This window comes from Poromitra crassiceps (genome assembly GCF_964638095.1).
Source record: "Poromitra crassiceps genome assembly, chromosome: 22".
Lineage (NCBI taxonomy): Eukaryota > Metazoa > Chordata > Actinopteri > Beryciformes > Melamphaidae > Poromitra > Poromitra crassiceps.
This window is the reverse complement of record NC_139647.1, coordinates 4,439,994-4,463,147: the sequence shown is the minus strand read 5'-3', so window position 1 is coordinate 4,463,147 and position 23,154 is coordinate 4,439,994. Positions and strand designations below refer to the sequence as shown.

Genomic DNA, 23,154 nt, shown 5'->3' with positions numbered 1-23,154 from the left:
TTATCTTTACAGTATTTAGATTTAGGAGACCATATAATATAATCATGTTGGTCTGTCCCTCTGCCTCAGCATTCAGTAACAGTTCAGATGACATTGAGTTGAGGAATCCTTCAGAGTCGGTTCCCATAAAACATGAAAATGAGATCAGGCAAGCAAAGACGTGGTATACTTCCAAGCGCTCCACTGGAGAAGACGGGTAAAGATACTCAGGAACAAAGTTTAGAAGTAACACAGAAGGTACTGTCGGCTATAATTCACTCATGGAAGTGAGTGAAAAGGAGTCGACAGTGGAGTTGATACACAACTTACAATGAAATGGATTTGGTGATTTGCCAATTCATGGCGAATAACGCTTTTATGAGAATATTGTTTATGTTGAGTCGACTATGTACTGTAAAGTCATATGGGTTGGGGGTTAAAATTTTGACTGAGGCCAGTGGCAGGAATCCTGTTATACTAAATAATAAATGTTATACGTATGCAAAGTTTATTTTCTGTATTTTTGGAAAAACAATCCAAAAGAATTTATTCATCATTAGAAAACTTTTCCCAATGGGATATTCAACAAATGTACACATTTCACACAAACGAGTAAAACTTTAACAATAAATTAAAAAAAAATAGTCTTCATCAAGACCCAACATTGTAAACTATCTGGAAATAATTCACAAGTTAATTAAATTTGCAACTTCTTGAATCAAACAAGCACTGCTGGGAAACCAAATAAGAAAATATATCACATGGTGTTATGCACCCTTATGATTGCTGTAATTGAAAGCTGTAAATGTTTCAAACACTGAAAATGCATGGTAGCCTGGTATCCAGCACCTACCAATCCGTTTCCTCACATCCAACTGCAATTAATAGGGATAGCAGGCTAATAGCATGGGGCTGGGGGTGCAGTTTTTAGTATGATGCACTCTATAGGACGCTGACATGTACTGCATGTACTAAAACATACCATGTGCAAGGCCAGCTGTTTAGATCAACAAGAGTGGTTGAATGGGCGAAAGGAAACAATGAGAGCAGCGTGCTACTAGGAAAATGTACACAGATAAATTAGAAATAAATGGAGACTTTACTGAACAGACAGAACGGTACAAACTCTTTCTCCTAAGAAACATGTTGTAGGCACTTTATGGCTGTATTTAAACCTTTTTGGCATAAAACAAGGAACCGATAAAACCGTAACAATAGTGGCCTTTAACAAAAATTCAGATGTCTTCTGAAAGGTAATAAAAATATATTTTTTTATACACTGTGCAAAACAAAGGATATTGGGGCATAAGGGCAGGCAGACAGTGCAAATAGACCGTTAAGGCAACAACAGCTCAGTCTCCACTCCTGCGTACTCTTGGTCTCCCTCTTCAGTTTCAACATCGATCGCTTCTGGCTCTCCGCATCCCAGAGGCTCCACCTCTGGCTCCGCCTCATCCTTCTCCATGTGTGTGTCTGTCACCACACCTTCATTCTTCACAGTAATACAAGCCTCCACTTGCTCCTCCCCCTCCATGGGAACATCATTTTCTCCAATTGCAGTGATTTCCACCTCTTCTTCTTCATCCTCCTGCTCCATAGTCCCCTCCTCTAGGACAGTACCACCTCCAACATCACAGATCATCTCTGTCTCCTTTCTGTGGCTGCTGCTCACTGTATCTTCATGTAAAGGTCTCCAGTAATCATACAGCTGACCCTACAGAGAGAAAATACAGTACTGCAAATCAGAATGGCCAAATCTTTGATCTTATTTGAAGGCTCCTGAATTGAGCCTATTTTAGCCAAATTGATCAAATGTAGATAATATTTTGTAAATATTCTGGTATGACAACAACACTAAGTATTGATGCAAAGAGTGATTGATTATACTGTACATCAAGAGGCCTGGTCCTCTGAAGGAGCATCTGCCACTTGGTGGAGATCCTGGCCACCAGGTCCTTCACCTGGATGGAGAGGACTCATGTCAAACAACAGAATAACTACCGTAAATTCCGGACTATAAGCCGCGGCTTTTTTCCCGTTTTTTGGCCCCTGCGGCTTATATAACGGTGCGTCTTATCTATGGATTTTTTCAGAAAAAAAAAAAAAAAAAAAAAAAAATCTCTCTTTTTTAGCACTCTTTCTAACTATAAATCCACTTCTGTTTTAATTTCCTCTCTTGCCCTCTTTTCACCACACCGCGGACACTGTGTGCACTGTAAAAATAAACAACGGTGGTGTTGTGTTATGTTGTTTTGTTGAAATGTTACGGTAATACTGTAAATGGGAGCTTCCTCAAACAGCCATCCCGACAATCCCCTCTGTGCGTGACCACTTACATATGGTAATTACGGTAAGCAAACGGCCACAAGCCCATCAACTCCCTCCCCCGACTACCAGGAGAAAATCACAAACTTCGGCGAATTCACACAAAGGAAGATCAAGGAATATTCCATCGAACCGGAGCAGATCATAAATATGGATGAAGTGCCTTTGACGTTCGACCTGCCACTCACTCGGACTGTTAACAAGAAGCGCCCTGGAGGATTCTTTCACCAAAAAAAAGCTTTGCTCGTTCTCGACAGCATGAGAACGAGCAGTAGATGATCATGAGGTGGTTTTTCAGACGTGTCGATATAGCAGTTTATCGCAAAAGTGTAATGGAAACACATTTTTCGCATTTGCACGTCATGTGACCCATATTATCCCTTGGAAAAGGAGCGGAAAATAAGTTTGGTAAGTAAGGTTCGATAGCCTGTCAAAACCTCCGCAGCAAGTGGAAAACTTTGAAGCAACGCTACCTAGCAGAAAGACGAGTGTTGTGCAAAAGCGTAGCCGGGCAAATTAGATAATGTTTAATGGCAGAAATCGGTCCATGGTGACAGCAGGCTGCCTGTGTGCGCGCATTTGGCACAGCGGCGAGATGAGAGGATGAAAAGCACACACTGGTGCGGTGGTGCTGTCTGAAGTGAATACAGTGACTGTGAGTAGGCTAATACATTGCACACGTTTCAGGTGCAATTATAGAACCAAATCAGCCTTTTCCCCCCTCCATCTCTAAATCGGACCAGTTGTAGGCTATTAGGCTACCTTTTTTCCTCTGCCTGTCGCGCTGACTGCATTCACGCAGCCAGCAACATTTTGCGACTCATTTTCTTTTGAATTGATAATCAGGCTCGTTTATATGCATTGTAACTTCATGTTGGGATTTCCATTGACCATTGGTTGGATTTGAGCATGCAGGGGACGGGATATGGGGCAGATCCCCGTGCGTAATCACTGTGGCAGCTGCTGCAACGGGGAATCACTCAAACGCAACTTCAATGGAAACGCCTACAAGTCGCAATTGTACATTGTCGAAGTTGTAGAAATATCGCAATTCTTTTGCGAAAAACTGTAATGGAAACACAGCTATAGATGAAGAGGAGTTCGTTGGTTTTGAGTGACAATGAAGGAGAGAGGAGAGTGGTTGACGAAGCCACCCTGAACCTGTTCGTTTCCGACACTGAAGATGAGGACTTTGGTGGTTTCAGTACGCAGGAAGAAGAGGAAGACGAGCATTAGTGACTTGACTTCTCTGGTTACAGGTTTGCTGCACATATAGCCTATTGTTGTGTGATTTTGTCTGGGGATTAGTGACCTGACTTTTGTTTTGTTTTGTTGAAATGTTAATAAATGGGAGCTTCCCCAAACAGCCATCGCTTTCCCGACATTCCTCTCTGTGCACGAACCCTTTCATATGGTAATTAAACATCAAAACACCCGCGGCTTATAGACCGGTGCGGCTTATAGAAGAAAAAAATAGTCAATTTTGGTCCCGCGGCTTATACACCGGTGCGTCTTATAGTCCGGAATTTACGGTACACCACAAATGCATCCCAGCCCAACTGGGGGGTGTACCACGAAACAAGATTACTGGCTTAGCGAGGTAACTTCAGGTTTAACCCTAGTTTTGCCGTACCACGACGCTAGTTAACTTCTTATCGAGATAGATCATTCACCATAGCAACTTATGCTCTACGGCTAACCTGCTTTGTAGCAGGTTAAGTTCAGAGGATAAGATCAAAACCCATGAAAGCTCTCATGAAAGCTCTCATGAAAGCTCTCTGGAAACAGCGAGTCACTATTCATATGGTCCCCATATGAAAAATACATTGCATTAAAAAAAAAAAAAAAAAAAAAAAATTGCTCCTGTTGAATTAATCAAGGACTAAAGCCTTGCACTTGTTGCAGGCTACATTTAAATTAAGCCCTACTTACCACTTTGTAATATGTTTTTATATATTCATTTTTGTGCTCTCAAGTAGCCTAGATACGTTGTTTGGCTCCGCCGATCGATTGCAGCTGAATGGTGAGTGGAGAAATATCACTAAACCGGCATAAAAAGGTTACATAAACGTCTCCAAAGCGCACGGTGCCGTGTGCGCAACGGAGCTGAGGCTGACGTTGGGTTGGAAATGGTCATAATAGCCTACTACATCTAAGCAATTTAATATGGGATCGCCTGCACACAGATTATTCATATCTAGGCTACTCCTGCATTTTGCAGCTGCAACTGTGTTGCTTTTGGCCTGTATGCTGTGATTGAACTTCATATTTCCAGCATCATTATATGAAATATGGAGATATGCGACTCTGCTGACATTATAGCCTATATATGTGTATGCCCACACGTACTGTACCGTGTCGATTCAGTTCAGAAGCCTTTTTAAATTTTATTATCATTCTTTTTTTTATTGATAGCCTATAGGAATTATTCAATCAGTGCGACTAAACACATCATGAGATCATTATTATTCATTGAGCCTAAATGGTCTAAATATACATACGGATTTTGGACTGAGATAGATTACACATTGCTTCCACTCGCAAAAAAGACATGCCGGTTTTATTGAGTTTATTGAGAGGGTGAATTGAGCTGCTGTAGGATACGTGGAGGCAGAAACCGCTCTTCAAATAAATGACTGATGTGAATAAAAGTGGTAACTTTAGACAGTCATTCGGGAACAGACTAATAATATCCAATGCAGATTTTGATTCTGACATAGTAGTACCGGTAGTTGGCTTTGAATGAATGAGGAAATAGGCGTGTCTGGCGCTGTAAAAGCTGCGGTTCTGAGCTGGAGCGGTCCATATTGCATTGTGATTGGCTAGTTGTTAAAAACCACGCATCTTTTTGGGGGCACGAGCTCATGTGCACGGGCATTTTCATGTGCACGCACTCTCAACTTGTTTAGAAAAACCTGGTTCCACTTAACGAGTGGCGATCTACGTTCGTGGTACGAGTTAACTACAATCGAGCTTATCTGGTTTAGACAAACCAGATCAAGGGACAGACCCTGGATCTTCTTATACAACATTCGTGGTATACCCCTCAGATCACCTCCCCAGGCTGCGTCTTGCAAACAAGGCTGCGATTTGTCAATTTCATTAATTTTGTACATTCGTACATTCATTCAGATTTTGTTTGTTGTGAGAGCATGTGGGGGAAACGGGCTTGTGATAGCCTCATCTTATTTGGACATGGATCTTACCGATAATAAGCTCAAAGTCTTGTCATCATTATGCATTCCACATGTCAAACTCTGATGACCTTAAAATGCTCAGTTGCAATTAAAAAAATGGTACATTGTTTAAATGAAAAGAAATGAGACAGGCTCATTGATAAAATAATCATTAGCTGCAGTCGTAACAGACACCATTCACTCACCTTGCTCCGGTACAGACACTTCTCGCTCTCTCTGATGTCACACTTGATGTTTGCTTCCAGCACACGGCACAGAAACAGCAGCTGCTTCTGAGGACCAGAATGAAAACAGGCTTTTGAGTTGTGGAAAAGAGCTATATGAATGCCATGTGTTATTATTGTTTAGGGCAAGGATGGGGAGGAGGACAGCTAACACGACGTGCACAAGGGGAAAGGATAGCACTGTTCTCAGATGTTTTAACATCCCCGTGTCAAATCAGCCCAACATTAGTGGTCTGAGGTCTCTGCCGAGTTCAGAAAAGAAGAAGAAGAAAATAACTGAGTCCGTACCTTCTGATGAGCTGGGAAGAACTGAAAATTGGATGCTTCATTTGCCAAGGTCAGAAGACTATAGCAGAGGTAGTATGCCTGAAACACACGATGAATAATAATTCAATCAATAAAACTCATATCAGAATCAGAATATTCACAGATCAAGTTAAATCCCTTCACAATAAAATCTCGTGAATTCAGCATTCGTCTCCTTGTTGTGGTAGAAATCATAGCATTTATACCATTCTCTTCATTCACTCTTATTCCTTTATTGCGTGCCGTCTGTATTTCTCCACTGGCTCTGATCCAGTTTGATCTGACTCCATGTCCGCTTTGCCTCTGGTATCCACAGATGCTATCTTGTATTGTGAGGTGTGCCAGGCTCTCCACCAGTCTGCTTAACAAAAGTTCTACCTGGATACAACCCTAGTCTTGCCCTGAAATGGCCTTGAGTACTCTGTTGAAATGTATATATTTTTTATCTTAGCACTATCTGATAAAGACAGTCCAGCCTCCTGATAGACGGTCCAGCCTCCTTGCATCTGGACTTCCCTTTCAAACTGCAGACAAAGTGTTGGTTTGCACTCTTTGTTCCACACATTTGAACATAGTGCCTTACTTGCCAGCAATAAAAACAACAACAGAAAGACATCTCGATGAGTCTCTTTTTCTTATTACAGACATTTCCACCACACTTAAAATAATCTCTAGATTGGGTCATTTTGAAGTTCCAAGCAGTCAACTGTACAGTATGCTGACCTGTTGGTCTAGGGTGGCCAAGTCCTCTCCCTTCTTCCTGCTGGAGGAGCTCAGCATGCATCGGAGGTTGGAGGGCTGCATCTGGGGCAGGTACGGTCGCAGGGCTGAGAGCTGGGCCAGGAGAGACACCAGGACAGGGCCAGGAGAGACACCAGGACACGGTCCAGGAGAGACACCAGGACAGGGCCAGGAGAGACACCAGGACAGGGCCAGGAGAGACACCAGGACAGGGCCAGGAGAGACACCAGGACACGGTCCAGGAGAGACACCAGGACAGGGCAGAGTTACAGGTTACTGAGACAGTCATTACAAAGTGAAACATGAGAGGTACAATGTACAAACTAAGTACTCCTACAGGGATCTGAAAGAAACAGCCTGAATGTAGGTTACACTAATAACTTACCTTAAACTATATGCTAGTAGGCCTGTAAGTGAATATAGGTTACACTAATAACTTACCTTAAACTCTATGCTGGTAGGCCTGTAAGTGCAATTCCCATCCAACAATTTAGAGATCATAGATAGACTGAGATGTCGGCGCAGTTGCCTATACAAACAAACAAACAAACAAACACCAAGAATAAAATCACAATACAATAATGACAATCAGAGAAAATGGAGAAAAATGGAGACGGTAGAGAGGTGAGATTAAAGAGCGGCGTACTTTCCGCGTGAGTTGTCAGGCAGCCACTGAAGCAGCCAGCACATGTTGTGGTGGTCATCTGTCAGGTCAGTCAGGGCCACACACATTCTGGCCAGCTAGAAAGGAGATATGAAAAAAAAAAACTCATTACATTAACAGGAGGCAACATTTACAATATCACTATAGTGTAGCTTTCAAGTCATCCAGGGTTCCAGAGTGCCACAAAGAATCTGTCAAATGTGACGAAACATTTTCATTGGTCTGTGTGCAGCATTACTGCTAATGTTGCCTGGTATGTAGCAAATAGAGAGGTGGTTGAACTGACCGTGGTGTCTGACCAGTCCCTGATGTTGTTGACGATGTGGTGCTGCACCGTGCGGCTGGTGGGATGGAGGATGAGCCGGGCTTCCAGGCCCAGCCTGCTCACCACAGTCAGCAGCAGCAGCAGCTCGTCGTCGCTATACGCCCGCGGACACAGCTGCATACAGTGAGACAGGTACTGCAGACAGACAGACAGGGGACAGAGGAGAGACAAGCAAGCAGTGAATGACCAGATATGCCCCTAGATCCTCTCTCTCTCTCTCTCTCTCTCTCACACACACACACACACACACACACACACACACACAATCCATTTCCTATCCTGTCTCACCTGGAGGATGTTGTTGCAGTTGTATTGAGGGAAAGCGCTCTCCTCCTTGTTGCTGGAGGGACTCTCGCGGGCGATATGAACGTCCTCCCTACACGCACAAAACCAACTGGGTGAAATTGAAGCTCACAACAACTTGAGAGCTTTCAAATCAGGAATGTAGAAGAGTTCAACAATTCTCAACAAAGGGGAATGAATGAGGAGAGGAAGTCCACAAAGAAGAAGTACTTACAGCAGATCTCCCTCTGTGAAGGGAGGCTGAAGGTTCTCGAAAGGGAACAGAGTGACAAAAGGCACTCCCATATTCATCAGGACCAGGCTCACGTCTGCCACACTGGGCACCCACACCTGAAACTGCTGGCTTCCATTTTTCACTGAGGGGAAAAGAGAGAGAAAGATATTCATGACATCTGCTAGCCACTGTGACACGATAGACCCATTTCACGGGGGCCATTTTGTGTCAAAAAGGCAGGGTTAACACAGGTGCAAGCAACACACTAATGAGGGTTTCCAAATTCCAACCATTGGAAGTTGGAAACCCTCATTAAGTGTTTTGCTTGCACCTGTGTTTACTGGCCAAAATGGCCCCCGTGAAAAGGGTCTATAGAAAAAGGATTTGCCAAACAACACAGGCAGGCACTGACCTATCTGACACGCAGCAGAGCAGGCGATGTGACGCAGCGCCTCCAGGATCTGCTCCGAGATCAACCTCTCCGTGTGCACCGACATCATCTGACCGAGTCAACAAAGAATGACCACCACAGCTTTAGACATTTACAAGCCAGGTGTACCGTGTACAACATGGTCAGTGTTTCCCCTAGAAAATCTTTCAGGCCTGGAGGGATTTCGAAACGTACCTCGACCGCAACGGTGGGGGCCCTCGCTGGCGACGCTAAACTTTTAGCTAACCTGCTGTTCGCATCTATGTTCGCAATGGCATCCCAAGTATCATCATACTATTATGGGATGCGATGCGAACTGTTGTATTATGGGATGTGCGTTTCCCAGGCAACGAAACACGTTGACACGTTTTGGAACAGCGCCGCACGCTGGCACAATGCTCCTAAAAGCAAAATGCTTATTGTTTTAAATGATTTGGCATCTTCTATTACTGTCAACACTGTCAACACCAGTAGTATTGTAATAATATGCCATAAAGGTTTATTGAAATTTTGGGGAGAGCAGGGGGGGTCCCAAAAAAATTGCAATTTTTTTCCCAGGCCTGTAGAATGGTAGGGGAAACACTGCTACACAGCTTTAGACATTTACAAGGCAAGTATTCAACATGCTCCCACAGCTTTAGACAAGCCAGGTATGCAACATGCTACAGGGCAGGGTGTGTTGGGCGTCCTACCTTGAATAGGAAATGGGTAACCTGAAGGGGGCAGGGGGAGGGAGAATCCGCCCCCTGCCAGGCTTCCTGGAACAAGCCAGTAATGACGTGTAATCTGAGTTGAGCGGGGCTTGACCTGATGGGAGGGCAGGAGAAAAGAAGTTAGCAAATGACAAGAGGAATTTCTTCTACAAAATGACACGGGTGGTTTTGGAGGAAAAGTGTGTCTGTCATGTAGTAGAAAGAAGGTTCTCCACGCATCATCCAGCAGAATACAGCTGAACCAGGTGCTTCTCAGTTTGAGGACAGCAAACCTCCAGGAAACAAGGGAGGGACTGGAGCACACTGATACATTTGCAGCTTTTATTAGTGCCAGTGTTGGGCAAGTTACTTGCAAAATGTAATATACTACATATTACTAGTTACTTTCATTTGAAAGTAATAAGTTACTTTACAATATTACTGTCTGTGTAGAGTAACTCGTTACTTATTACACTACTTTTGCATTACTTTCACCAAAACACCAGCAGCAGCAGAATGACATCGCCGCCCTGGAACCATCCCGAAAAATAATTTCAACCGTCTTGAAGCCAGTGTAAACAATCCAAAATTCTAAATGTTATTCTTTTCCTTTGTTATTGTCATCTATAGTGCTTATTTGCATTAAAAAAAACAGTTTGATTAGGAAATGATTGTATCTTCATTTAAATGTGTGCTTTGATTAAAAAACAAAAAACAAAACTCAATTTGTAACTTGAGTTACTTGACAAAGTAACTGGTATAATATTACTGAAATCCTATAAGTACGGTAATAAGTTATATTACTTAGATACTGCTAAAAGTAATGTGTCTTCATCAGAGTCAAAACACAGTAGTGTCGAAACGTGCTCCAGGCCCTCCTTTGTTTCCTGTGTTTGTTATCTCTTCTTAACGCCTGCTCATTTCCCACTAATTCACACATCTCTGTGTACTTCTGGTCATTTCACCACAGCCTTAACAGCTGTCTGCTCTTTCACCACAGCATCACCCGCAGGGGTGCTGCTCTTTAGTTTACACTTCCTGAAAGTTTCAGCCCGATCGCACGTAACGGGGGGAATCAGCATGACGTCACTGCCACCCAAAAATGCGTAACCCCGCGGCAGTTAAAGGAACAGTCCGCCCATTTTCAACCAGCTTTGTATCATTAGAACATCAGTAGTATATCAGAAAACTGTCAACTGTTTTGAAGTCTGTCATTTAATTTGACAGTTATTGAGTGTTAAAGTGTGGACCAGTGACATCACTGGTCCACACTAACTCAAATTAATAACTCATTAACTCAAATCAACTCTCAATAACTGTCAAACTAGATGAATGACTTCAAAACCGTCATCTAGTTTGACAGTTATTGAGAGTTGATTTGAGTTAATGAGTTATTAATTTGAGTTAGTGTGGACCAGTGATGTCACTGGTCCACACTTTAACTCTCAATAACTGTCAAATTAAATGACAGACTTCAAAACAGTTTACAGTTTTCTGACATACTACTGATGTTCTAATGATACAAAGCTGGTTGAAAATGGGCGGAGTGTTCCTTTAACTAGTAGGAGTTGTGCCAAACAAACGTTAATATCTCAAAAAGTATACATCACATGGCTGAGCAGAATTAGCTCAAGAGTTTGATGTATAATATATGCATGCCATGTAGGGATGTCACGATACTAGAATTTCTACTTTGATACCGATACCCAGGAAAATATCGATACTCTATCCCATTTTCGATACCACGGGAAGGGGGGGAAGACGACACATCAAGAAGCATAAAAATAAAGTTAGACAGATGGACGGACAGACGCACACTTCTCCATAATCTAGGCCTGATCAAACTTTGAATTTAGACAGCAGATTAGCCTCTGCTCTAGCCATCAGAACACATCTAGCTTGTTGAAGCAACAGATATCCAATGATAGGGAGGGAAAAATCAGTGATTTCTCATTAAAAGAAAGCACTGATGTATCAAAACTGTTGCGAATGAATGGTAAATGGTAAATGGCCTGCATTTATATAGCGCTTTTATCCAAAGCGCTTTACAATCAGTAGGTAGTCTACATTCACCCATTCATACACCGATGGCGGCAGGCTGCCACGCAGGGTGCCTGCACACCATCTGGAGCAAGGAGGGTTAAGTGTCTTGCCCAAGGACACAACGACAGCAGCTGGGAGGGAGCGGGGATCGAACCGCCAACCCTTGCGTCATTGGCCGACCCGCTCTACCTCCTGAGCTAAAGCCGCCCGAATGAGTATTGTATCCGATTAAAATTTTCAGTATTGATACTTTTCGATACTATCGATACTTTTGACAACCCTATATGCATGTCGTGTTAAAGCTGTGGGAACTGGCGCAGTTTTTAAATTGTAAACACGGTCAGCCGGCTAGAGTCAGACGCTCAAACTCAGGCTCCATAGGGTTCCGTTGCCGTTGCCACCCAGTGACGCGGTTTGTTGACCAAAATGCTGCTCGGCTGATCCCTCGTATAGGATGCACAAATGCGGTCCATAAACCACAGCTCGCTCACCAGAGAAGTGTTTTCTGTGCCGTCTCCTGTGGATTGACCATGCATTGTCTGAGCTCCAGCGTGTGTTGGTTGAAGATCCGGCCCAAATTGTCCAGGTTGAAGATGAGCTCTCCTGGAGGCCGCTCCCTGATCGCACTGGACATCAACGAGTAACGCTGCAGGAATTCCCTGGGGAAACGAGACACAACAAAATCAAATATCGGCTCATAAAACAGAGATGTACAGATGACCGATGTGCACCAGAGATGCTCACAAGTCACTTTTTGCAAGTCCAAGTCAAGTCTTAGTTGACATTATTATTAGTAGACATTCCTTAAAGATTGTTCGCGAGTCCCAAATCTCGAGTCCGAGTCAAGTCTCAAGGCTTTTGAGTGCAAGTCGCAAGTCCCCATCTCTGATGCGCACGCCTGTCTCTACTTACTGTTGTTGAGTTGTGATGGCCTCTTCGCGGTTCTCCTCAGCCTTCTCGTATTCAGCTATTCTCAACAGATCCTCTTCAATGGCGGGAAGAAGCTGCGACTCGATCGCTTGAGATCTGACGGCCAAACAGGAGATGCACAAAGTTAAAGCACCCGTGTGTAGTTAGCTAGTGTAGATAGGCATTGCAAGGGGAGTGAGATCTTCTGAAGAACATACCTCTTATTTCTGTCGATTTCCTTCAGCATTTGATCCAGGTAGTAGATGCCTGATTTTGCTAGGAATTGCACTGGCTGCTGTAGAAACACATGGTACCATGGTGTTAATGTCACAGTTAGGGGTTTGCTTTCCATGCCACAAATACATAGATCCTTTCCAAAAAATTTGAATATCATGGAAAAGAACTGAGATACAATTTAACGACAAAATTTTGCAGGTGCTTTGGGTTAATTAGGTGATTAGAGAAGGACACGTTCATTCTCTGAAATAACTGAGAAGTAACTGCTGATTTTCTTCACACTATTCTAATTTCTTGAAATACCGTTTTGGGGGTTTTCTGGAGCTGTAGGCCAAAATTATGAAAAATGAAACAAATAAAGGCTAGAAATATTTCACTTTGTGTGTAGTGAATCTATAATCTATCAAAGTTTCACTTTTTGAAAGGAATTATGGAAAAAAAAAAAAAATTCCATGATATTCAAATTTTTTGGAAAGGATCTGTATGTGCACTCATTGTATTGTAAGATGTAGATCAAAAGTATCTGCCAAAAAGCAATATTATATAGGCTATGTGTTGCCTGAAAATGGGAAAGGAGTCAAAGGACACATTCTTTTTCAGTGACATGGCTACATGGAAGCAGGCTAGCTTCCGGGTTTGAGGACTCAGTCGTGCTGCACTGTATTCATCAACAACAACATAACAACTGATAACACAAGAGAAACCCTGGGGGGGGGTGTAGCTTACAGGTTTGAACTGGCAGCTGGAATGCCCAGGTGTACTGGGCTCAGAGAAGGCTCCAGGTGTACTGGGCTCAGAGAAGGCTCCCTTCTCTGGCGTGTCTGGAGGAGGAGGCTTGGCCATGCGGCCCATCATCTCCTGGAAGGAGAGCAGCTGCTCGTCCTCACTGCTCTGGCAGCTCCTTACATCCACGTCGAGCTCAAAGCTCAGGCCGAGGTCCAGCTCCACGTCCAGAGGATCCTCTTCGTCCACCCGTTCGACACTCCCTTCATCCTTCGCACTGCCCTCGGGCGTACGGGGAGAACTGGACGTGGCGGAGGTGCGTCGGGAGGCAGCCGTGTCTGCCTCGAGGTCGCACGGTCTCACATTCTTGGGCCTGAGAGATGATTTGGGTCCGTCGCCAATTTCACCGGTCTCAACACTGAGCTCTCTGCCTGAAGAGGAGATGAGACCGGGAAGGTTTTCTAACTTCACTCGCTCCAATATCACGGTTGGTTTGGGGAATTGCGGGTGAAGTGATGGCGAGAGATGTGGTCGTGGAGACGTTTTGGCATCGAGTGCCGGAGGCGGAGAAGGTACCGTGGAGTTCTGAGTTTCACGACAAGGAGATCCAGCCGAAGGCGTCCCAGAGCTGCTCACGGTCCTGGATGAAGTAGTTTTGCGTGAGGCGAGTGGGTTCGCTGGTTTCCTCACATAGGTCAGGGGGTCAGGGGTGAAAAGGTCATCTATGTCATCGGCGATGACTGTGGGTCTCCGCGGTCGAGCGGTTCTGTTGCGATCGATCACGTGACCGCTCGGAGGAGAAGCAGAGTTGGGCTTTGGGGCTGGTTTGGGAGTCCTCGCGTCCGAGCCTCTGCTCTCCCCTACCTTAGCCTCTCCTTTGGTATCGTCCGTGTGCTTGTGGGGAGACCCACTTTGTCTTACCATAAGCTGCTTCAAGGAGGATAACAGAGAGGTTGCATCACCTTTCTTCTTTTCCTCAACGGCTTTCTTCCAACTTGGATCAATTGGCGTTGTAGGTGACCTTAACTCCTTCAGCATCACAATGTGATCCTGGGTGCCCTTCATATAGGCCGGCTTTACAAACCCGGCAGTACCACGCGTGGGTGTCAGCGATGAGGACGGCGACTGAGTGGGTTTTAGCGCGGGAGTCTGTGTCGACCGGACTGGCTTGCCAGGCGCCGCCGGTTCTGTGCGCAGATGGCCGTCTGCGGTTTTGGGCGACAGTTCCGAGACTGATGAACGGTTTGATGAAGCTGGAGTCGCCAACGACGGGCCCGGTGAGTTGCCAGCAGTGCAGCTGGGCGTCTGTGCCGGGCCAGAACTCGAGTCGTGGAGACACAGTTTCTTCTTGGCGGTGCCGTCACACGCTTCGGACTCCCTGTGCCTCTTCTTCAGGGATAAGCGGTTCACGCCCTCTGTTGCAGAGAGAAAGTGACATGAACAATAGCTTTTTATTAGGGGTGGGGGGGGAAAAATCGATTCACCTAAGTATCGCGATTTTTAACGGCACAATTTTTTTAATCGATCTTTTATTCCAGAATCGATGATCGCAAAAAAAAAAAAAAAATGATTTTTTTTTTGGGTGCCCGCAGTCAGGCCACTCACTGAACAGCAGGCCAGGCGCCGCCTACTGGTTTACTAGTGGTTTTATTACTTTATTAGTTAGTCTGAAGTAATAATTACACTTCAGGGTTAAAGTGGGTGCATCTCATTGTAAAATTGGACTTGGCCCAAATTGGGCTTCAAACGGCCCAAATTGGGCTTCAAACGGCTCAAATCTGGCTTCAAACGGCCCAAATTGGGCTTCAAACGGCCCAAATTTCACGCGCGTCGGCCCATATCGGCCTGGCCTGCTTGGTATCTAATGCCCGGCCTGAATTATGATCCCAGTCCGCCCCTGTTTTTAACTATATCGCCCAGCCCTACTCATGATATAATATACAGTCTCTAGTGTATGATTCAACTTTTCCCATGTTCTAATCTAGTGTAAAAAAGCAAACAAACTGAAAAAAGAAAAGAAAAAAAGAAACAAAAATCGCAATAAATCGTAATATCGAATCGCAATAATCGTAGAATCGCAATACTTAAGAATCGCAATATATATCGAATCGGCACCCAAGTATCGTGATAGTATCGAATCGGGAGATAAGTGAATCGCCACAGCCCTACTTTTCATGTATCAATATTCAGTGTTTACTTCAGGAATGCTCTGACTCATAGAACTGGAGGTCATGTGAGGAGAAGGTAGGGGAGCTCATGCCTAAAACTGCAACAGAATAGCGGCACGCAAAATCTTTGAGACGGTCATTCGAGGTAGCTGATAAATTTACCACGGCTTTGAATATTATGACAGAGCCACATTACCGCTGTGTTGTCCTCAGCTGTAGGCCGGCAGAGAGCCAATCAAAACCAAAGTGTTAATTAAACTTTACATATTCAACAGCTTGTCCACACCCAATAGGCAGCACAGACATGATGGCACCCTCGTGCACTCCTACTGTTGCAACATTGGACATGATAAAGCAAACGTTTATGATGTTTATTGAAATACTAAATTGACCATCGGGGGATCGTGACCCGATGAAGATCTATCAAAACACTGTAAGACAAATAAATATATATTTGGGAGCATTGCAGTAGGCGGCCTTCTCTTTCTTCAAACTCTTATCGGTGATCAACTGAATCAAATCAGATGGAAACTGACTTTTAAATCACAATCAGAGCAGTAATCAATAATTGCAAAGCCAGTGTGTTATATGCGTACCGGTACCGGAAATTGGCAGACTGTCAACACAACTGCTAACAAAACATTCTGTCCTTAAAACTTTCAAGCTACAGTTAGTAGCCTAGCTCGCTAACCACTATATCTGTTTCCAACCGAGCTGCCACACTGTAACCTTAGCAGCCAGAGTGACGAATCAGCAGTCAGACATATATACAGTCATATATATAGTCATTCATGATGGTATAAAACCATTTCTCAACAATTGTGAATCACAGCAACCACGGGAGATCATTGAGCATACGGGTAGAAATGTGCACAGAAAGAATGAGGCTGATTGGTCCAGTTGTACCGAGATCAGCTGTGGAGCTTTTGGCTGGAATGTGCATTTATTGGCCCCGCAGCTCGATAGGTGAGTCATGAGCTGAGCCGTAACATTTAGGCCGATGTTGCTTCATCTGCGGCCTATTCCGACAACAGACACACACGCGCGCGCGCGCGCACACGACCGAACTCAGCCAATCATAATCAAGGACCATAAGTAGTATCCATTTTATCCACCTGATTTTTGAATGCTGTAAAATAATTATGGGTGCAAGGTCCGGTCTAGCTTGACTGATTGTTGCAGCTGGGGTATTTCCTCGTTAAAACTCCTACGCTGGAAAAAAAAAAAGGTTGCTTGTCACAATAAACAACACTCGTTTGACGACCTATTTGAGAGAATGTAATAATTGTATCCATCACATCCGCTATTTCTGATGCTCTTTGAACAACTCGGGATATTTATCGATGAGGTTTTTGCCAAGCTGGACGTGATTTGCTCCGATCGCCTGCAGGGGGCGGGGCTGGGAGGATTACGCAGGAAGAAGCAGCCATATTGAACGTAAGGCATCATGGCAGCTAGAAATAAGGTGGAGAAGTCTTTTTGGTTGATGACACCACACAAACAGCTTTGAATGGACCTCAAGACATAAAATACAACGCTGGAAAGTGGAAAGAGAGCAACAAAATGCACCTTTACAAATGTATTATGTAAATAACAAATAAAATAAACAAATATAAATAAATAAAGTGTGATCATCCTTTATCAGAATACCATGGAAAGACTTTGATAATATTACCTGGAATGAACCTGTCACCTGAAGGTGTTCCTTTAAGGTCCTGAAAAAAGAGAAACCACACCTTGAAAAACAGGTTTCATTCTGTGATTAACTGACAGAACAAGTATTACATCCCATCACAGAAAGGTGTGGCTCATGGGTTACTACAAAAGATTTCAAATAACTAGTTCTTTGAAAGATTTACAGAAACATTATTATGCGGGAAGTCAAATCAGTCACTTGCTTATTACAGAACGTGACAATCCCTCCTCAGACACCAGCGGTGCCTCAGGAGGTCCCTGAAGATCATCAAATACACAAACCACCCCCACAACAGCCTGTTCTCCCTGTTACCCTCAGGGAGGAGATACAGGGTCCCAAAAGCATGCACAAATCACTTGAGGGACAGTTTCTTCCCGCAGGCCACGAGACTCCTTAACATACACAAATAGTGTAGTAGCTGTACTGTACTGTACTGTAGCTGCTACCATTACGTATGTCTGTCTAATGTTTAATTGTATGTTTAATTAGGTATATGCTATTTGCACCTGTGCAAACAGAGCATCAACTATGTTTAAGTATGTTTAAAGCAGGGGTCACCAACCTTTTTGAGGTCGAGGGCTACCTGAAGGGTAGAGAGTCATGTCGGGGGCTACCTGTTGAAATTTGCTCGATTTACCTTTAAATAATGAGTATTATGCATTTAATCGAGACATACACTCTTTTCTTTCACTGTTGTGAAGAAGAACTCTTCCTCCCACTCCTCTTGAAATTGGTAATGTTTTTTCTTTCACTTTTCTGCCATTGTTCTTGCGTTCCATCATTTAGCTTAGCCGACTGATATAATCATTGGCAGCTGGCAGTCGCACTGTCGCAGAGTGAATGACGTAGTGACGTAACGTAAAACTAAACTTTGACCCCAGCCCAGGCGGATCAAAATAGTTAATCAATAATTAATTATACACAGACAATAAATTATACACAGACAATAAACGTTTTTAAAACGTATGCATTGTTAAACAAATTATTTTCTACATTTGTGTGTTATTGTGGGAAGGGAGGAGAAAAACAAATAAAAAATTAATTTTTCTGATTATATTTTTTTGTTTCGTTTTTTTGTTTTTTCTTTCTTTCCCCTGTGGCTGAGCCTGTTTGTCTGTTTTGTCTTGTTTGTGTAAAAAAAAAAAAAAAAAAAATTTTTTTTTTTTTTTTTTTTTTTTTACATTTTTCTGAACGTGGCTTGCGGGCGACACAGCGCCACCCCGCGGGCGACTGGTCGCCCGCGGGCGACTGGTTGGCTACCACTGGTTTAAAGTATGTACATGCCATGTGCACCTATGTGCAGTGAATATGCCACTGTCTTTGACTTGTCTTATCACTATACTGCCTTATTGCTTGTTGTGTCTCTTGTTTTCCTGCACCCATATGCCCTGTTATTTTGTACTATGTTGTAACGGAGTCCACAGCACAAGAATTTCACACGTGATACTTGTACCACGGAGTGACAATAAAAATCTTGAATCTTGAAGATTTTCTTCCCATTTTGTCCCCAAATTGTATTTGGCCAATTCTGCTGTGGAAAGTCTAGCTTGGCTTTCAGAGGGCTATCGCATGCATAATGAAGAGACACATACAGTAGCTTAACATCTCTTACAAAACCACTAAACAAAGAGGATGTATCATTAAACACATGAATTCACTTTACCTGGCGAGCGGTCATGGGGCTGCGCATGCTGGGTGAACATGGACCACTACTGCGGTCAGGAGACTGGGTGAAGTGAGAGGAGGTGTGGCACGACCGCCATGGCCACTGGCTGTTACCAGGACTCAAGGACTCGGAGTTGGACAAGGGCAGCGGGCGACCTTCCTGACCCGTCCGTGGGCTCAGGGACGGAGGAGGTGCAGGCGGCCTGTGGAGCTGGACAGTTCCAACATCACCGGATCGGACCTGATAAGAGTAAATGTTTTTAGAGCAACAATTCAGTATCTCACATCACCGCAGTAACAAACAGACCACAAAGAAAACTTAACTGAAGTAATGACAATATTATAAAAAATGGGGGAAATGATACCTTGTTTGATCCGTGTCTTTGTGTCATTTCATATTCCCTCCCTGCGATGGGTAAAGCGACCCTGGGTTTGCCCAGTGCATCAGTCCTGATGGGGGACGAGGGGAAATATGGGCTAATATTCTTCCTGGACTGGTGCTGAAAGGCCTGAAAGGCTTGATAAGACTTGGGACTGTGCGGGGGGGGCCTCTTAACTGGACTGCCTGGACCGATCCCTGGTGAATAGACTGGCCTTGGTGGTTGAGCAGGGTGGTGCAGAGGACCCAGTCTGCCCCTGCTATGGTACATGCCCGGGCTTAGCGTTGGTAAGATCCTCCTGTATGGTGGGCGGGACAGCTGGTTAGGAACCTGAGAGGGCCTCATCGGAGCCTCGTGGGGGAAAGAGGGCGGCTGGGACAGAGAGCTCCGCTGGTGAGGGAAGTCCATCACTGAAACACAAAACAAACATGTCTGCTGCATTACAGTCTAACAAGCTCGTGCCATTTGGGTCCCGTGAACACGGGTGAACATGTTTAACGAGGTGGAGTATGTACAACCATGCAACTCAAGCCTATGCAAGGCATTTTTCCAGCCCAAGTATGGCACTGATGACATCACTGATGACATCATCACTGATGACATCATCACCGTTCAAGCCCAGTCGAGGAAATTTTTCCAGCCCAAGTATGGCACTGATGACATCACTGATGACATCATCACTGATGACATCATCACCGTTCAAGCCCAGTCGAGGAAACTACCTCTTCATTATGGAAGTATTTGCCTATCTAAATGCAAGTGGTCCTTCAAGCAATTTGAGAGCATGATTTATCGCTTTCACGTTCCGATTTTGGACTCTTGGACTCAAACAGCTCCCGCGCGCGCGTGCTTAACTTTGCTCTGCTTGTCCTCAAACTGTACGCCCACACGCAAAGGTTTTCTGTTTGGACAGATTTCCTGCACTCATACTCAAAAATCCCCTGCTCACACTTACATTTCCTCTGTTCACACTCAAACTATGTGCCTGCATGCAAACTGTCCTCCCCTCCCCCTTCAAACTGCTTCTGGGCGCTCTTGAAACTTCTGCTCTTGGATCTCTTCTCTTCTCTGAGATGTTTTGTGCAACAAGCATGTCAGAAATCCACAGCCAGGATAGTGTCACATGATCCCTGGGTCCCATGATTCTGATGAAGATGCGTGTGATTGAAACGTTAATAAACTGACCGGGAGCCTGTTACTGCGGTGTGCGGACTTCATTTATTTTTCTAGATTGAAAAACTGTCCCTAAAATAGGGACAGTCAATAGTCAATTATGTTTGATGCTCAGTCATTCTTGAGCGTAGTAGTCCTGTTGTGGGTAGCACAAATGTTTCCCACTGCCTTTGTGTGAAATGACTAAAACAAATCACTTACTGAACCTCCCCTCAAGCTGTTGAGCCCCCCTGGGGCGGCCCATCTCCCACTTTGGATACCTCTGAGCTGGACCTCTTGATTGTTACAGTGTTCAGGCTAAAGATTAGATCAGAGTAGGACAGGGCAGATTGGGCTGTAGATTAGCTAGATTCCTTGTGTGCTAATTAGTTCCAGCTAATGGCTAGAGTGGTCATATTGTCTGAGCTACTGACTACTGAGCTTGGTGGGGCACGTGACTGATGAGATTGCATCAGCCACCCTCAGACCAGACCTTGTGCTATGGTCAGCCAGCCTCACTCCATCTGGTTGACATCATGGAGCTTACAGTGTGCCCTGGGAGGATGCAGTCGAGGAGGCCTATGAGCGCAAGAAGCTGAGGTACGCCGAGCATGCCGCCGACGCACAACAACAACATGGCTGGAACACAGAGGGTTTTTTACAGCCCCATCAACATCAAGGTGACTCCGGGAGATGGGCGATTGCGAGGGAAGGCAGCTTCCTCCACCGGAGGAAAACCAACAGAACTCGGCGTGTGGTTGGAGTGAAGGACTGGAGCGATTGTCTGAAAAGACGCGCGAGCCACTGTCTGTCCAAAACCCATGCGGGGAGGATACAGATACAAGGGCCTGTGGTTATTTCTTTTGCATTTAGGACTCATTTTTACATTGATTTGGACTCGGAGTGAAGCCGGGGGGATAGACACTGTTGCTAGGAGGAGGAGGGGGCTGGCTCGCTGTCGCCGTGGAGATGACTGAAACCTTCCGTCAAAGTAGAAATGAAAAACATTGTGAGACTCTTTTATTTCTGTCGAGCAACACTTATTGAATTTGGGATCACACGCTCTTCAAGTTCCAACACCATGCACCGTCAAATCTTACAAGAACACTTAGCCTCTCTGAAACAAATTTGCATGTGGAGCATTTTTCTTCACAAAATTATTATTTGATTTCCTCTCATGCTTAACTCATTAATGAGTCATTACTAAAAGCATAACTAGGGAAAGGGGTTAGAAACTAGCAATAGCTATCATCTCTGTATGCGAAACAACAGTTACATCAACTTGTTTGTAATGAGTGAAGTGTTGCTATGTTAACTTGTATTGTCCCTATCAAATAAACTATGATTTTATGATATATGTTTATTTTACTGTACTTTGCTTTTAACATGTGTTCTTAATATGCAAGGACATCTAAGGACGATCTAAGGACAGGCATTGCAAACTAGCTCAGGCTATAAATGTTATGATTGATACATGACATCAGATGTTATATGTTGTGTATCTGTCAATATTAACACATAAATGAAATAAATACAATACATAATATAAAATAGTCAATTCCTGGCCTCAGATGCAGATTTGACGCTGCATTCAGTTCACATTATATAGGGGTAAACTAGCCGGGTTAAACCATCTAAACAACTTTATACAACTTGGTATTGTTCACACATTCAAACAGCAGATTTCAGAAAACACAACACGTTTAATTGCTGATGGCCACAAATGGATCACGAGACATTTTGACTCACCTTTATTCCGCGGAGTGAAGTACTCTGAGAGTGTTCTGCAAAAAAGCGAGAAATGGTCGGTTGGTCAATTCTTTTCAACCATCTGTTGTCAAAACAGGAGTGTTGTAATTTGCTAATAACAGAGAAGAGCCGTGTGTTTCAGCGACACACCCATTAGTAGAAATGTTCTATCTCTAAACGTTATAAGAAGACAGTCTAGTTGGCTACCAATCAGATGATGCAAAGTGTCAACCATACCAGGTGTCAACACAGGGAAGCGGGATCTGACGAACTCATGTTTTGCAGCCTGCATGGGCAGCATCCGTCAGCGTTATAACTGCCAATCAAGTTACCATTATCTTCTACCGAATCGCTTTTTTATTCTAGATAATAAATCATTGATGTGTACGTTAATCACAACAAATGCTATTAGTAACATCAGCAAAGCTACAGCTAGCTAACGCAACGTTAACAGCGGTAGCGACGTGACGTTAGCTTAGCAATGATACACTTCACATTTAACGCTTAACAAATAACAACATGGTAGTGGTATTAGTTAACGGTTCCGCGTTATAAATACGTTAACAACAATAGGGTTAAAACAGGTTAGCTTTAGCGACTGCAACGTTAACTTGACTAACGTTAGCTACAGTAGCACTAGCCAGGCTAGCAGTTCCAGGAAATGGTGCGCTGTTTTGCTAACGTTAGCTGGCTAACGCACCTGCAGGGGGGGGGGAAACTGATTCTATAAGTTTTCTTACGGTTGTCTGTTTCCTCGATTTTCTGTTGTTTTTATCATTTTGAGGACCGATGATAAGCGACTTCCATCTCAAAAAAAGAAGAAGATCATCTCGCAAACATGAACTTCTCCCGCCTGCAGTCATCAGCTAACGTTCAACCAAATTGCATTCTTCTTCTTCTTCTTTTGAGTTCCGGGTAGGACGAAATTGCATTGTGGATCATGGAGTCCAGTATTTCAATTTAAAGGAATATTCCCCCGAAATGTCGAAATGCATTTTGCAGTTGTAACTTGTATTTGTTAGGCATACCGTG

General features: G+C 44.0%; 1 protein-coding gene across 1 annotated transcript; it reads right to left on the bottom strand.

The window, feature by feature from the left end:
- Positions 1-500: 500 nt before the first annotated feature.
- Positions 501-22,991, bottom strand: LOC310796449 (uncharacterized protein). The gene is made up of 21 exons (XM_083658628.1): positions 22,863-22,991; positions 22,123-22,157; positions 19,207-19,631; positions 18,840-19,082; positions 17,156-17,195; positions 13,316-14,727; positions 12,571-12,647; positions 12,356-12,469; positions 11,935-12,102; positions 9,401-9,515; positions 8,691-8,778; positions 8,279-8,420; positions 8,050-8,137; positions 7,723-7,896; positions 7,419-7,513; positions 7,214-7,301; positions 6,755-6,865; positions 6,014-6,091; positions 5,687-5,773; positions 1,872-1,940; positions 501-1,693 (listed from the first exon to the last, which is right to left on the bottom strand). The coding sequence occupies exons 1-21, from the start codon at positions 22,898-22,900 to the stop codon at positions 1,316-1,318; spliced, it is 4,065 nt and encodes a 1,354-aa protein (XP_083514754.1). The 5' UTR covers positions 22,901-22,991; the 3' UTR covers positions 501-1,315.
- Between the last annotated feature and the right edge of the window lie 163 nt (positions 22,992-23,154).